Source organism: Hemitrygon akajei, chromosome 4 (genome assembly GCF_048418815.1).
Source record: "Hemitrygon akajei chromosome 4, sHemAka1.3, whole genome shotgun sequence".
NCBI classification, from domain to species: Eukaryota; Metazoa; Chordata; class Chondrichthyes; order Myliobatiformes; family Dasyatidae; genus Hemitrygon; species Hemitrygon akajei.
The window spans coordinates 104811899-104824544 of NC_133127.1; the positions used below are offsets into that span (position 1 = coordinate 104811899).

The 12646-nt window shown below is 42.6% G+C and overlaps 1 protein-coding gene across 4 annotated transcripts in view; it reads right to left on the bottom strand.

The window, feature by feature from the left end:
- Window positions 1-12646, bottom strand: part of trim2a (tripartite motif containing 2a) — a 386751-nt gene that overhangs the window by 290090 nt on the left and 84015 nt on the right. For all 4 annotated transcript variants that reach the window (XM_073043157.1, XM_073043161.1, XM_073043158.1 and 1 more), the window contains exon 4: window positions 12019-12170. In XM_073043157.1, coding sequence (XP_072899258.1) covers window positions 12019-12170 — 152 coding nt within the window. The remainder of the gene's footprint in view (window positions 1-12018; window positions 12171-12646) is intronic.

Genomic DNA, 12646 nt, shown 5'->3' on the forward strand with positions numbered 1-12646 from the left:
AAGCATTTGACAAGGTCCCACATGAAAGAGTGGTCAAGAAGGCATTCAAGGTGAGGTAGTAAACTTGATTCAACATTGGCTTTGTAGGAGAAGCCTGAGAGTCAAAGTAGGTGGTTGTCCCTCTGACTAGTGATGTACTGTTTGTCATCGATATCAACAATCTGGATGAGAATGTGGTGAACTGCATCAGCAAGTTTGTGGATGAAACCAAGACTGGGGGCTTAGTGAACAGCGAGGAAGGCTATCAAAATTTCTAGAGCAGCTGGAAAAATGGGCTGAAAAATGACAGATAGAAATCTATCACAAACAACAGATTATCCAAACAGCACACACAAAATGCTGGAGGAACTCAGCAGGCAAGGCAGCATCTATGGAAAAAATGTACAGTTGATGTCTCAGCCCAAAATGTCAACTGTACTTCTTTCCATTCATGCTGTCTGGCCTGCTGAGTTCCTCCAGCATTTTGTGTGTGTTGGGTGGAATTTAATGTAGACAAGTGTGAAGTGTTTCTCTGTGGGAGGACAAACTAGGGGAGGAGTAACACGATGAAGAATGGGGTGCTGAGGGAGCTGGGATTTCCAGCATCACGACAGTAGAGGAGACCATGGATTGACATATCGGAATGGGAATGGGAAGTGGAATTCTGCCAGAAGAAGCAGGATCTCCCAGTGGCCACCTACTTTAATTCCACTTCCTATTCCCATTCTAACATGTCAATCCATGGCTTCATCTACTGTTGCGGTGAAGCCACACTCAGGTTGGAGGAATAACACCTTATATTCCATCTGGGTAGCCTCCTACCTGATGGCATGAACACTGATTTCTCAAACTTCTGGTAATGTCTCCCCCTCCCCCTCTTCACCATTCCCCATCCCCTTTTCCCTCTCTCACCTTATCTCCTTGCCTGCCCATCGCCTCCCTCTGGTGCTCCTCTGGCGTTTTCTTTTTTCCATGACCTTCTGTCCTCTCCTATCAGACTCTCCCTTCTCCAGCCCTGTATCTCTTTCACCAATCAACTTCCCAGCTCTTTACTTAATCCCTCCCCCTCCCAGTTTCACCTATCAGCTTGTGTTTCTCCCTCCCATCGCCTCACCTATTAAATGTATTCCCTATCTTTTCCCCTCCAGTCCTGCCTTAGGGTCTCGGCCCGAAACGTCAACTGTACTCTTTGCCATAGAAACTATGATTTTCAAAGGAAAGGCAAAAATAAGATGAAACAAAGTAATAAAACTTCAGGAAGATAAATTAAACATAATTCAAATTCTGGTTCCGGTGATGTCATCATCGAGAATGGCAGCTTAAGTAACTAGCTCCTCCGGAAAAACGCATATTAAGCCCCATTAACCCATCAAATACAGTATTTTTCAAAAAATATTTGAACTGAAAAGAGGGGCAAGAATGGGGAAAAAGAATGGAAATTAAAAAAGTGACACTGCGGAGCCTGCGTCCAGAGGAGTTCAGCGGGCGGCTCTTCTACCCGACCGCGTGCTAGCCAGGCGGCCACTGGGCCTCGTTCAGACGAAGCAGCGAATATCTTCGAAATCCTGAAAGAAATAATGGAGGTCCAGAAAGATATAAAGCAGCAGCTCCGTGATATTAAGTCAGAGCTCGCCAGCGTCAATCAAAAAATAGCAGTGGCAGAGACTCGAATTGAGAAGGTGGAAGATCACGTTCAAAACGTGGAACGGATACTGAGTAAGACAATAAAAATATTACATCACCAAGAAGGTAAACTGCTTGACCTGGAGGGAAGATCACGGCAAAAAAATATCAGAATCTACAACGTTCCCGAAGGAGCGGAAGGCTCATCTATGACGGAGTTTGTCGCAAAGTTGCTGCAGGACGCGCTGAATATTCCCTCGGCTATGAAGCTGGAAATCAAGAGGACGCATCGCGTGTTAGTCCCAAAACCTACCCAGGATAGAAAGCCAGCTCAATAATAATTAAATTCCTTCGGTACAGCACCAAGGCAGAGATTCTACGAAGGGCCTGGGGTAAGAAGAGAGTGTTTTTAGAGGATAAATTAATATATTTCGACCAAGATTACCCCCCGCGGTCCTGCAGAAACGCAAAGAATACTCTGAAGTAAAGCGAGTACTAAAGCAAAAAAAGATTAAACTTCAAACTCCGTACCCTGCTAAACTTCGAGTGTTTTATGACAACGGGACGTGGTTGTACCAGACAGTGGAAGAGGCGACTACAAACATGAAGGCCAGAGGGTTGCCCGTCAGCGTGACCAAAACGAGGGAAAGCCTGACTGAGGAATTATCTTGCTCCGCTTGGGAAATAGTGCGAGAAACGAGAAGGCAGGAGACGGGAGGAGGCCGAGAGAAATATATCAGGAAGAGACCGGCAGTTTCCTAAAGACAGTCCTCACCCCCTCCAGAAGAGCCATAAGGTTTGGCTAACTTTAAAAATGTTGAGAAGCTAAACGGAAGCAAAAGTACACGGTAATATACCTATCTCGAGAAATACTTATTATAATGTGGATTTTATATTACTTAGTTGTTATTCTTTATTCACTCACTTACTCCTTTTTCCCCACCAAAATGAGAATATATATATATGTAATGTATGTGTGTGTGTGTGTGTGTGTGTATATATATATATATATATATATATATATATATATAGATAGGAGGAGTACACAGGGAAATCTTTTGTGTAATGGATTAGTTCACTGACTTTTATGAATACTGCAATGGGGGCCCTCAACTCACAAGTAGGAGGGGTTATCCCCTACAGCTAGACATTTTCTCTAGCTCAACCTAGGGTCATCTACTAGAGACCTCAGCCTTGGAATCACACGTTTGTTGCCATTTTTGTTATTATTTGCGTTTCTTGGTTCTTATTTGTTCAGGGAGTAGATCAATTAAGTTTTATTCTAATTTCAATGATACATTGACAGATAAATACAGATGGCTAAGGACAAGGTAAAATTAATTTCTTTTAATGTCAATGGGCTATTAAATCCAATCAAACGTAAGAGAATTTTATCCAATTTGGAACAATTTGATTCATACTGGGAAAAATGGTTTAACTACATAATGCCTCATAGGCCTGATTTTATTCTCACAAAACAATGAATCTGTTGTAAAAAAAAAAATCACTCCCTACTTGTACATAGTTCTTTCCTTTTGCTTGTTTTTTCTTTCCACTCTTTTCTATAAGTGTATACCTCAGACAAATACTTTGTGGAGATTTGATATATATGATATATAGGTACAATGTCTGAAATACATCTTATGGAAATGTTTGTTTGATGATGAACTTCAATAAAAAATAAATTACAAATTCTAATCAGGATAAAGTGTTTTGAAATGTACTGTTAAAAAAAGCATTTCAAACATATCTGGAGAATCAGTTCTACAACTTTTACTTTATCCCTTTTAGAACTGGGAGAGTAACTTCTCAATATCTCTAAATAAATAAAACAGTAAATAAAAGTTATTGGAGAGAAGAGGTGAGTTCCAAAACTATTGGATGATTCTCTGGTAGTATACGTACATCTTATGATCTTCTTCAGTATTTATTTGACAGATATTATGGACATTGTGAAAGATAAAATCTACAGTTGTTAACACTCATTAAAGGCCAACTCACAGAGGGGAACACTCCAACTGAGGGAAAGCTTTCCTTCTTTGCTATGGCTCAAAATACTGAAGAAAATTACCACAAAGGCAGAAGATGCAAGTCGACTTTCAGTGGTAATTGATTGGATGCAGTGAGATCTTGTACACGCTTTTAACGCACTTGTATTTCTTCATGTTCCATATTGGGCAGGAACTAGCCTCCAAAGTATCCAGGACACCTTCAAGGAACAATGCCACAAAAAGGAGGCACCCCATCACCTAGGTCAGTCTTTGTTCTCACTGTTACCATCAGGAAGGAGGTACAGAAGCCTGAAGGCACACACTCAGCGATTCAAGAACAGCTTCTTTCCCTCTGCCATCTGATTTCTGAAAGGACATTGAACCCATGAACACTATCTCACTACTTTTTAATTTCTATTTTTGCACTACTTATTTAACTATTTTATATGTATATAAAAGCAAAAACAGACCCTTATTCTGTCAACAAATCTCAATCAGTCTTTTAGGTGGTTTAATGTTCCTTTTTTGTTTGTTGTATGTTTCCACAGGTGTATTATTTGTGTTTGGTGCATTAATATTTATGTCTTCCTGAGAATTCTGATCAACAAGTTTATTCTTTACATCTCCTGGCCCCTTTCTGTACTGACAGGTAACATATCACAGCTATAGGTTGGAGCTTGTGGTCAGAGATCCAAACGGTTCCTTCTCAGAGGTTTTCCTCACTCCATCTGGATCTGGTAGGAATGTGGAGCAACTTCCTCTTGCACATGTCCTTGCATGGATCATATGCCAGAATTGTATCTCGGATTCGCATTTGATCTCCAGGCTTCAGGACTGGTAGGTTTTCCATAGTCTTATGATACTGTTTTTGTTTCGCTTTCTCTTCAGCCAATTTGACCTTGTTGCTTGCCTTGCATGAATGGGATTACTGTCTCATTCAGAGTCACTGGAACAATCCCTTCTGTTTTACCAGCTCCAGCTGTCTGCAGAGAATCTACAAAGACTTCCATTTCTTCAGCAATTCAGTGCACCTTTCTGTTGGTAGTCCCGGCTTTCCAGCACTTTACAAAATGATTCTTCTCACAGTTATTACAGGACTTTCCATTAGCAGGACATGTCTTTGGGATGTGCCCAGCCCCATAGTTGCTGCACTTACTGTTTGAGCCTATCCATTTCCCTTGCTGTTGCTTTGGCAAATGCCTTGTGCTCTGCCCCTCTGTTTTCATGGCATTCACTGTTGTTCCCACCCTGTGCAGCTCCTCAGCTTGTGCTCATGTGGTCTCTGTTGCCCTACACATATGGACAGCCCATTCTAGATACAAATCTTTTTCACAGAGCAATCTTTCTCTGAGCCCATTATCCAGGATTCCACAGAACTCTGACTAGCAAGTCTCTCAAATCTCCAAACTAACAGGACTTACTCAGCGCATAGGTGTGGGGATTGAGACTTGGGCAAGGATCTGCAGACCATTACTTCTTACAAAGTGAAACCAAGCTTCATTCCCCAGTAAGCTGAGCACCGCTATGCATGCTTTGAAAGGGAGAATAAAACTATAGCTGTACAAATCCATGCAACATATGGAGACCCTATGATATCTGTCTCAGTGACCAACTGTCCAATGGAGAAGCAGCACGTCCAAAGTGTCAAGCCCCAAGGGTGCATCCAACAGACCACTATAAGCCTGTGTCAACAACTGGCCGGAGTTTTTCAGACATCTTCAGCTGTCTGCAGTCAGAGGTTCCCACTTGCTTCCAAAGGGCAATCATACTGATGTTCAAGAAGAGTATTGTGAGCTGCCTTAACAACCATCGCCCAGTCGCACTCACATCTGCTGTGACAAAGTGCTTTGAGAGAAAGACCATGACTAGAGTTAACTCCTGCCCACGTAAAGACCTGGACGCACTGCATTTTGCCCACCACAACAGGTCTACAGCAGGTGCAACTGCACTCGTTCCCCAGTCCACTGTACAGCAGCAATACCTACTGTAGGTCAGGATGCTGTTTACTTTTTGCATCATCATCCTCTCAATATCAATCAACAAGCTTCAAAATCTGGGCCGCTGTACCTCCCTCTACAATGAGATTCCTGACTTCTTCATTAGAACACAGTCAGTGTACACTGGAAATCTTAGATCCATCCTGCGCTCAACATATTGAAGCAATTACGAAGCACACATGCCATTAGCAATTAGAGATGTGGTTTGTCACTAACGACTAACCTATTTCTACACAAGAGCATTCTAACTGGGTTGTACTCTCCCTATCGCCCCATCCACGACATGTCCACCAAACACTATAAGAACAGCTTCTTCCCCGCAGCCATTCGGTTTCTGAACAGTGCACAAACCCATGAACACTACCTCACTGTTCTGCTCTCTTTTTGCACAACTTGTTATTTTTTATATATTCTCATTGTAATTTACAGTGATTTTTATGTATTGCACTGTACTGTTGCCACAAAACAACACATGTCACAACATACGTCAGTGATGATAAACCTGACAGTGATTTTGATTCCAGCAGCATATTCCATGCACCCACCACTCTGTGATAAAAACATATCTCTGACATCCTCCCTATACTTTAGCCATTTCCACCCTTGTACAAAGTCTCTGGATCTCCACTCAGTCTATGCCTTTTATCATATTGTATAACTATGTCATCACCTCTCATCCTCCTTCACTCCAAAGAGAAAACCCCTAGCTCATTATACTTTGTTCATAAGACAGGTTCTCTAATCCAGGCAGCATCCCTGCACCCTGTTTCTAAAGCTTCCACATCCTTCCTATAATGGGGTGACCAGAACGGAACACAATATTCCAAGTGTGGTCTGTAGAGCTATAACAGTACCATGCAGCTCTTGAACTCAATCCTGACTAAAGAAAGCCAACAAACCATGCAACTTTATAACTATCCTATCCACTTCCGTAGCAACTTTCAGGGACCTGTAGATGTGGACCCCAAGATCCTCCACACTTCTGAAGAAGGGCCTTGACCTGAAGCATCCAGTGCTTACTCATTTTCCCAGCTGTTGCCTGGCCTGCTGAGCTCCCCCTGCATTTTGTGAGTGTTGCTCTGGATTTCCGGCATTGGTAGATTTTCCCTTGTTCATAATCAGCACATACAGCAACTACAGTATTACTGCCCTCACGACAGCCAAGTTTATAATGGCCACACCACTGCAGTTCCATACACTGATATGGTCTCTAAATTCATCACCCTTGTTTCTAATATCTTGCATTAAAGTATGACACTTATCAATCATCCAACTGACTGCAATCCTGCCCAACATCCACCGCCTATATTTCTGCAGTCTCTCTACAACACATTTACACCATCATTTCAGTTCCCATCCATCTGCCAAACTAGCTAAAACTTTCCCCAACAGCTTGAGCAAACCTGCTCTCAAGGATACTGGCCTGCCTCTAGTTGAGATGTTGCCCATCCCTTTTGTACAGATCATAGCTTCCCCAAGAGAGATCCCAATGTTCCACAAATTTGAAACTGTACCAATTCTTCAACCACTGCCAGATCATCCTATTCTTACTCTCACTGGCATGTGGCACAGATGCAGTCTTGAGATTACTACCCTTGAAGTCCTGCTTTTCAACTTCCTACCAAGTTCCTTATTTTCACTCTTCAGGACCTCTTGCCTTTTCCTACCTATGACCATGTACCAAGACTCTGGCTTCATATCCACAAAATCTATTGTATGTTCCCCTACAACTACTGCTCTCCTCTTCTTCCCCTTTCCCATCTGAGCCACAAAGTCAGACACAACGTGGCAGACACCTGGACATTTTTGCTTTCTCCGGTAGGTCGTTTGCTACCAACATCAAAAGCTGCATAATTGTTACTGAGTGCAGTGTCCTTCTGACTGTCCTCTATCTACCAATTCCTTCTCAGTCACACACACACACACACACACACACACACACACACACACACACATACACACACACACACACACACACACACACACACACACTTCAACTTAGGTGTAACTTCCTTCCTGTTGCTCCTGTCTCACCCGTATTAACCATATGGATGGCATTAGAAACAAATTAGGCCATTTAGCCCATCAAGTCAGTTCCACTATTCCATCATGGCTGATTCCAGATCCTACTCAAACCCACACACCAAAACGTATTATCATACATTTCCCAACACTATATTCCATCAGCCACATTTTTGTCCATTCTTCCAATTTGTCTAAGTCCTGCAATCACATTGCTTTCTCAGCACTACCTATCTTCATATCACTCGCAAACTTTGCCACAATGCCATCAATTCTATTATCTACATCACTGACAATGTGAAAAGCAGTGATCCCAAAACTGACCCCTGTGGAACACCATTAGTCACCAGTAGCCAACCTGAAAAGGCCCCCTTTATTCCCAAATTCTGGCTCCTGTCTGTCAGCCATTCCTCTTATCCATGCCAGTATCTTTCCAGTACTGCTATAGGATTTTATCAGCCTCATGAGCGGCACCTTATCAAATGCCTCTGAAAATATTTAAAGCAGATTCTTGGTTGGTCAATGGATACGGGTAGAAGGCAGGAGATTGGGGCTAAGAGAAAAATTGGATCAACAATGATGAAATGGCAGACGAGACTTGATATGCCAAATGGTCTAATTCTGCTCCTACATATATATTACGGTCAAACAGTATATTTACAATAATACTCAAATATTACAGCAATATCAAATACACAAGAACTAGCTGTCCTATCCAGATATTCCTGTTTATGACAACCACAAAATTTTCCTTCTGACAGAAATAATGCATGATTTAATTCAATCCAGCATTCCTTCTGTTCAGAATAAATGAGACAAGAACAGGTGCGAGCCTTCGACTCGACAGCATGGACGAGCTGGGGCAACGCCTGTTTCACTGCTATAGTATACCAAGAGTATATCAGCGGTGTGACTGATTCCGTATCTGACCATATCAACCATATTACTGATTCCATATCCGACTATGTCAACCATGTGACTGATTCCGTATCCGACCGTGTCAACCACGTTACTGATTCCGTATCCGACCGTATCGATCATATTACTGATTCCGTATCCGACTATGTCAACAGTGTTACTGATTCCGTATCTGACCGTGTCGATCGTATTACTGATTCCGTATCTGACCGTGTCAACCATGTTACTGATTCCGTATCCAACCGTATCAACCATGTTACTGATTCCGTATCTGACCGTGTCGATCGTATTACTGATTCCATATCTGACTATGTCAACAGTGTTACTGATTCCATATCCGACCGTGTCAACCATGTTACTGATTCCATATCCGACCGTGTCAACCATGTTACTGATTCCGTATCCAACCGTATCAACCATGTTACTGATTCCGTATCTGACCGTGTCGATCGTATTACTGATTCCGTATCTGACCGTGTCAACCATGTTACTGATTCCGTATCCAACCGTATCAACCATGTTACTGATTCTGTATCTGACCGTGTCGATCGTATTACTGATTCCGTATCTGACCGTGTCAACCATGTTACTGATTCCGTATCCAACCGTTTCAACCATGTTACTGATTCCGTATCTGACCGTGTCGATCGTATTACTGATTCCATATCTGACTATGTCAACAGTGTTACTGATTCCATATCCGACCGTGTCAACCATGTTACTGATTCCATATCCGACCGTGTCAACCATGTTACTGATTCCGTATCCAACCGTATCAACCATGTTACTGATTCCGTATCTGACCGTGTCGATCGTATTACTGATTCCATATCTGACTATGTCAACAGTGTTACTGATTCCATATCCGACCGTGTCAACCATGTTACTGATTCCGTATCTGACCGTGTCGATCGTATTACTGATTCCGTATCCGACGATGTCAACAGTGTTACTGATTCCATATCCGACCGTGTCAATCGTATTACTGTTTCCATATCCAACCGTGTCAGCGGTATTACTGATTCCGTATCGATTGTATTGCTGATTCCGTATCTGACCGTGTCAACCGATTCCGTATCCGACCGTGTCAGTGGTGTTACTGATTCCATATCCGACCGTATCGATCGTATTACTGATTCCGTATCCGACCGTGTCAACCGTGTTACTGATTCTGTATCCGACCGTGTCAGTGGTGTTACTGATTCCATATCCGACCGTATCGATCGTGTTACTGATTCCGTATCCGACCGTGTCAACCGTGTTACTGATTCCGTATCCGACCGTGTCAGTGGTGTTACTGATTCCGTATCCGACCGTATCGATCGTATTACTGATTCCGTATCCGACTGTGTCAACCGTGTTACTGATTCTGTATCCGACCGTGTCAGTGGTGTTACTGATTCCATATCCGACCGTATCGATCGTATTACTGATTCCTTGTCCAACTGTACCGACGGTGTTACTGATTCCACATCCGACCGTGTCAGCAGTGTTACTGATTCCGTATCCGACCGTATCGATTGTATTACCGATTCCATATCCGACCGTGTTGATCGTATTACTGATTCCTTGTCCAACTGTGTCGGTGGAGTTACTGATTCCATATCTGACCGTGTCAGCGGTGTTACTGATTCCGTATCCGACCGTGTCAACCATGTTACTGATTCCATATCCGACACTATCGATCGTATTACTGATTCCTTGTCCAACTGTACCAACGGTGTTGCTGATTCCGTATCCAACAGTATCGATCATATTACTAATTCCGTATCCAACCGTGTCAGCGGTGTTACTGATTCCATATCCAACCATATCGATTGTATTACTGATTTCGTATCTGATCGTATCGATCGTATTACTGATTCCTTGTCCAACTGTATCGACGGTGTTACTGATTCAGTATTCGACCGTGTCAGTGGTGTTACTGATTACGTATCCGACCGTGTCAGTGGTGTTACTGATTCCATATCCGACCGTATCGATCGTATTACTGATTCCTTGTCCAACTGTACCGACGGTGTTACTGATTCCACATCCGACCGTGTCAGCAGTGTTACTGATTCCGTATCCGACCGTATCGATTGTATTACCGATTCCATATCCGACCGTGTTGATCGTATTACTGATTCCTTGTCCAACTGTGTCGGTGGAGTTACTGATTCCATATCTGACCGTGTCAGCGGTGTTACTGATTCCGTATCCGACCGTGTCAACCATGTTACTGATTCCATATCCGACACTATCGATCGTATTACTGATTCCTTGTCCAACTGTACCAACGGTGTTGCTGATTCCGTATCCAACAGTATCGATCATATTACTAATTCCGTATCCAACCGTGTCAGCGGTGTTACTGATTCCATATCCAACCATATCGATTGTATTACTGATTTCGTATCTGATCGTATCGATCGTATTACTGATTCCTTGTCCAACTGTATCGACGGTGTTACTGATTCAGTATTCGACCGTGTCAGTGGTGTTACTGATTACGTATCCGACTGTATTGATCGTATTACTGATTTCGTATCCGACCGTATCGATCGTATTACTGATTCCTTGTCCAACTGTACCGACGGTGTTAATCATTCCGTATCCGACCGTGTCAGTGGTGTTACTGATTCCGTATCTGACTGTGTCGGCTGTGTTACTGATTCCGTATCCGACCGTATCGATCATATTACTGATTCCGTATCCGACCGTGTCAACCGTGTTACTGATTCCATATCCGACCGTATCGATCGTATTACTGATTCCGTATCCGACCGCATCGATCATATTACTCATTCCGTATCCGACCGTGTCAGTGGTGTTACTGATTCCGTATCTGACCGTATCGATCGTATTACTGATTCCTTGTCCAATTGTACCGACGGTGTTACTGATTCCGTATTTGACCGTGTCAGTGGCGTTACTGTTTCTGTATCCAACCGTATCGATCGTATTACTGATTCCGTATCCAACCGTTTTGGTGGTGTTACTGATTCCGTATCTGACTGTGTCGGCGGAGTTGCTGATTTGGTATCCAACCGTATCGATCGTATTACTGATTCCATTTTTGACTGTATTGGCAGGATTACTAATTCTGCATTTAAAAGGCTGAGAAGGTTTCTTTTCTCTCTGCAGCCTTGATTCATTTCTCTTTACTTACACAAATCAATCATCATGGACCGTCATCCTCTCACCATCATCAAAAGCATTTATATCAGCTGAACAATCTTAGCCTTCACCTAATTAGATATTTCTTTTTCTTTCCTTCTGTCCCTTCTCTATAACTTAAAAACACATTTTCCATGAATAAGAAGCATTTACTTGCTTGATTTGCAGACTATTTCTGGCACCTGCAGATTTGTTTGCTAAAAAATTTGCTAAGCCTAATTAATTTATGCTTAATAGACCAGACTCATTATTAACAGTATGACTACTTTTGATACCAGCCATGTTCAATATTACTATTATGCCAAGTTCCTGTCACAGTTAAGTCGTACCTCTGTTTAGCAGACTCTAGTTGCATCTGCAGGGAAGCTTTGTGCTGCTCGACTACATCCTTGAGAAGAACAGTTGGGTGCTCAGCATGCTCTGCTTCTGTACATTCATGACACATGGCTGTCTCACAAGACTGGCAATAAAACTCCATCACCTGTAAAAAGACAGGAGCGTGTTACATTCAATGGATGGGGAAAGCAAATGGAAGTAATTTGCACACAAATAATTCAGTGTCGGTGACACAGCCTTTTGTAAAATTGCAAAATGTCTCAACTTCTATAGTCTATACCCTACCTATGCCGGGTGCCTGCTTTGCCACCCTGCTTATGCTTGTTGTCATGTATGACATTGTGGGCATCACTGAACTGTGGCTGAAAGACGATTATAGCTGGGAGCTTAACATCCAAGGACACACATTATATGGTTCTGCTGGTGAAAGTTGAAATTAAATCATTAGAAAGAAATGACATATGATTGGAAGGTGTTGAAACATTGGAGATAGAGCTAAGGAATGGCAAGGGTAAAAAGACCCTGATGGAAGTTGTATACAGACCCCCAAGCAGTAGTCTGAATGTGGTCTACAAATTACAACTGGAGATAGAAAATGCAAGTCAAAAGGGCAATGTTACC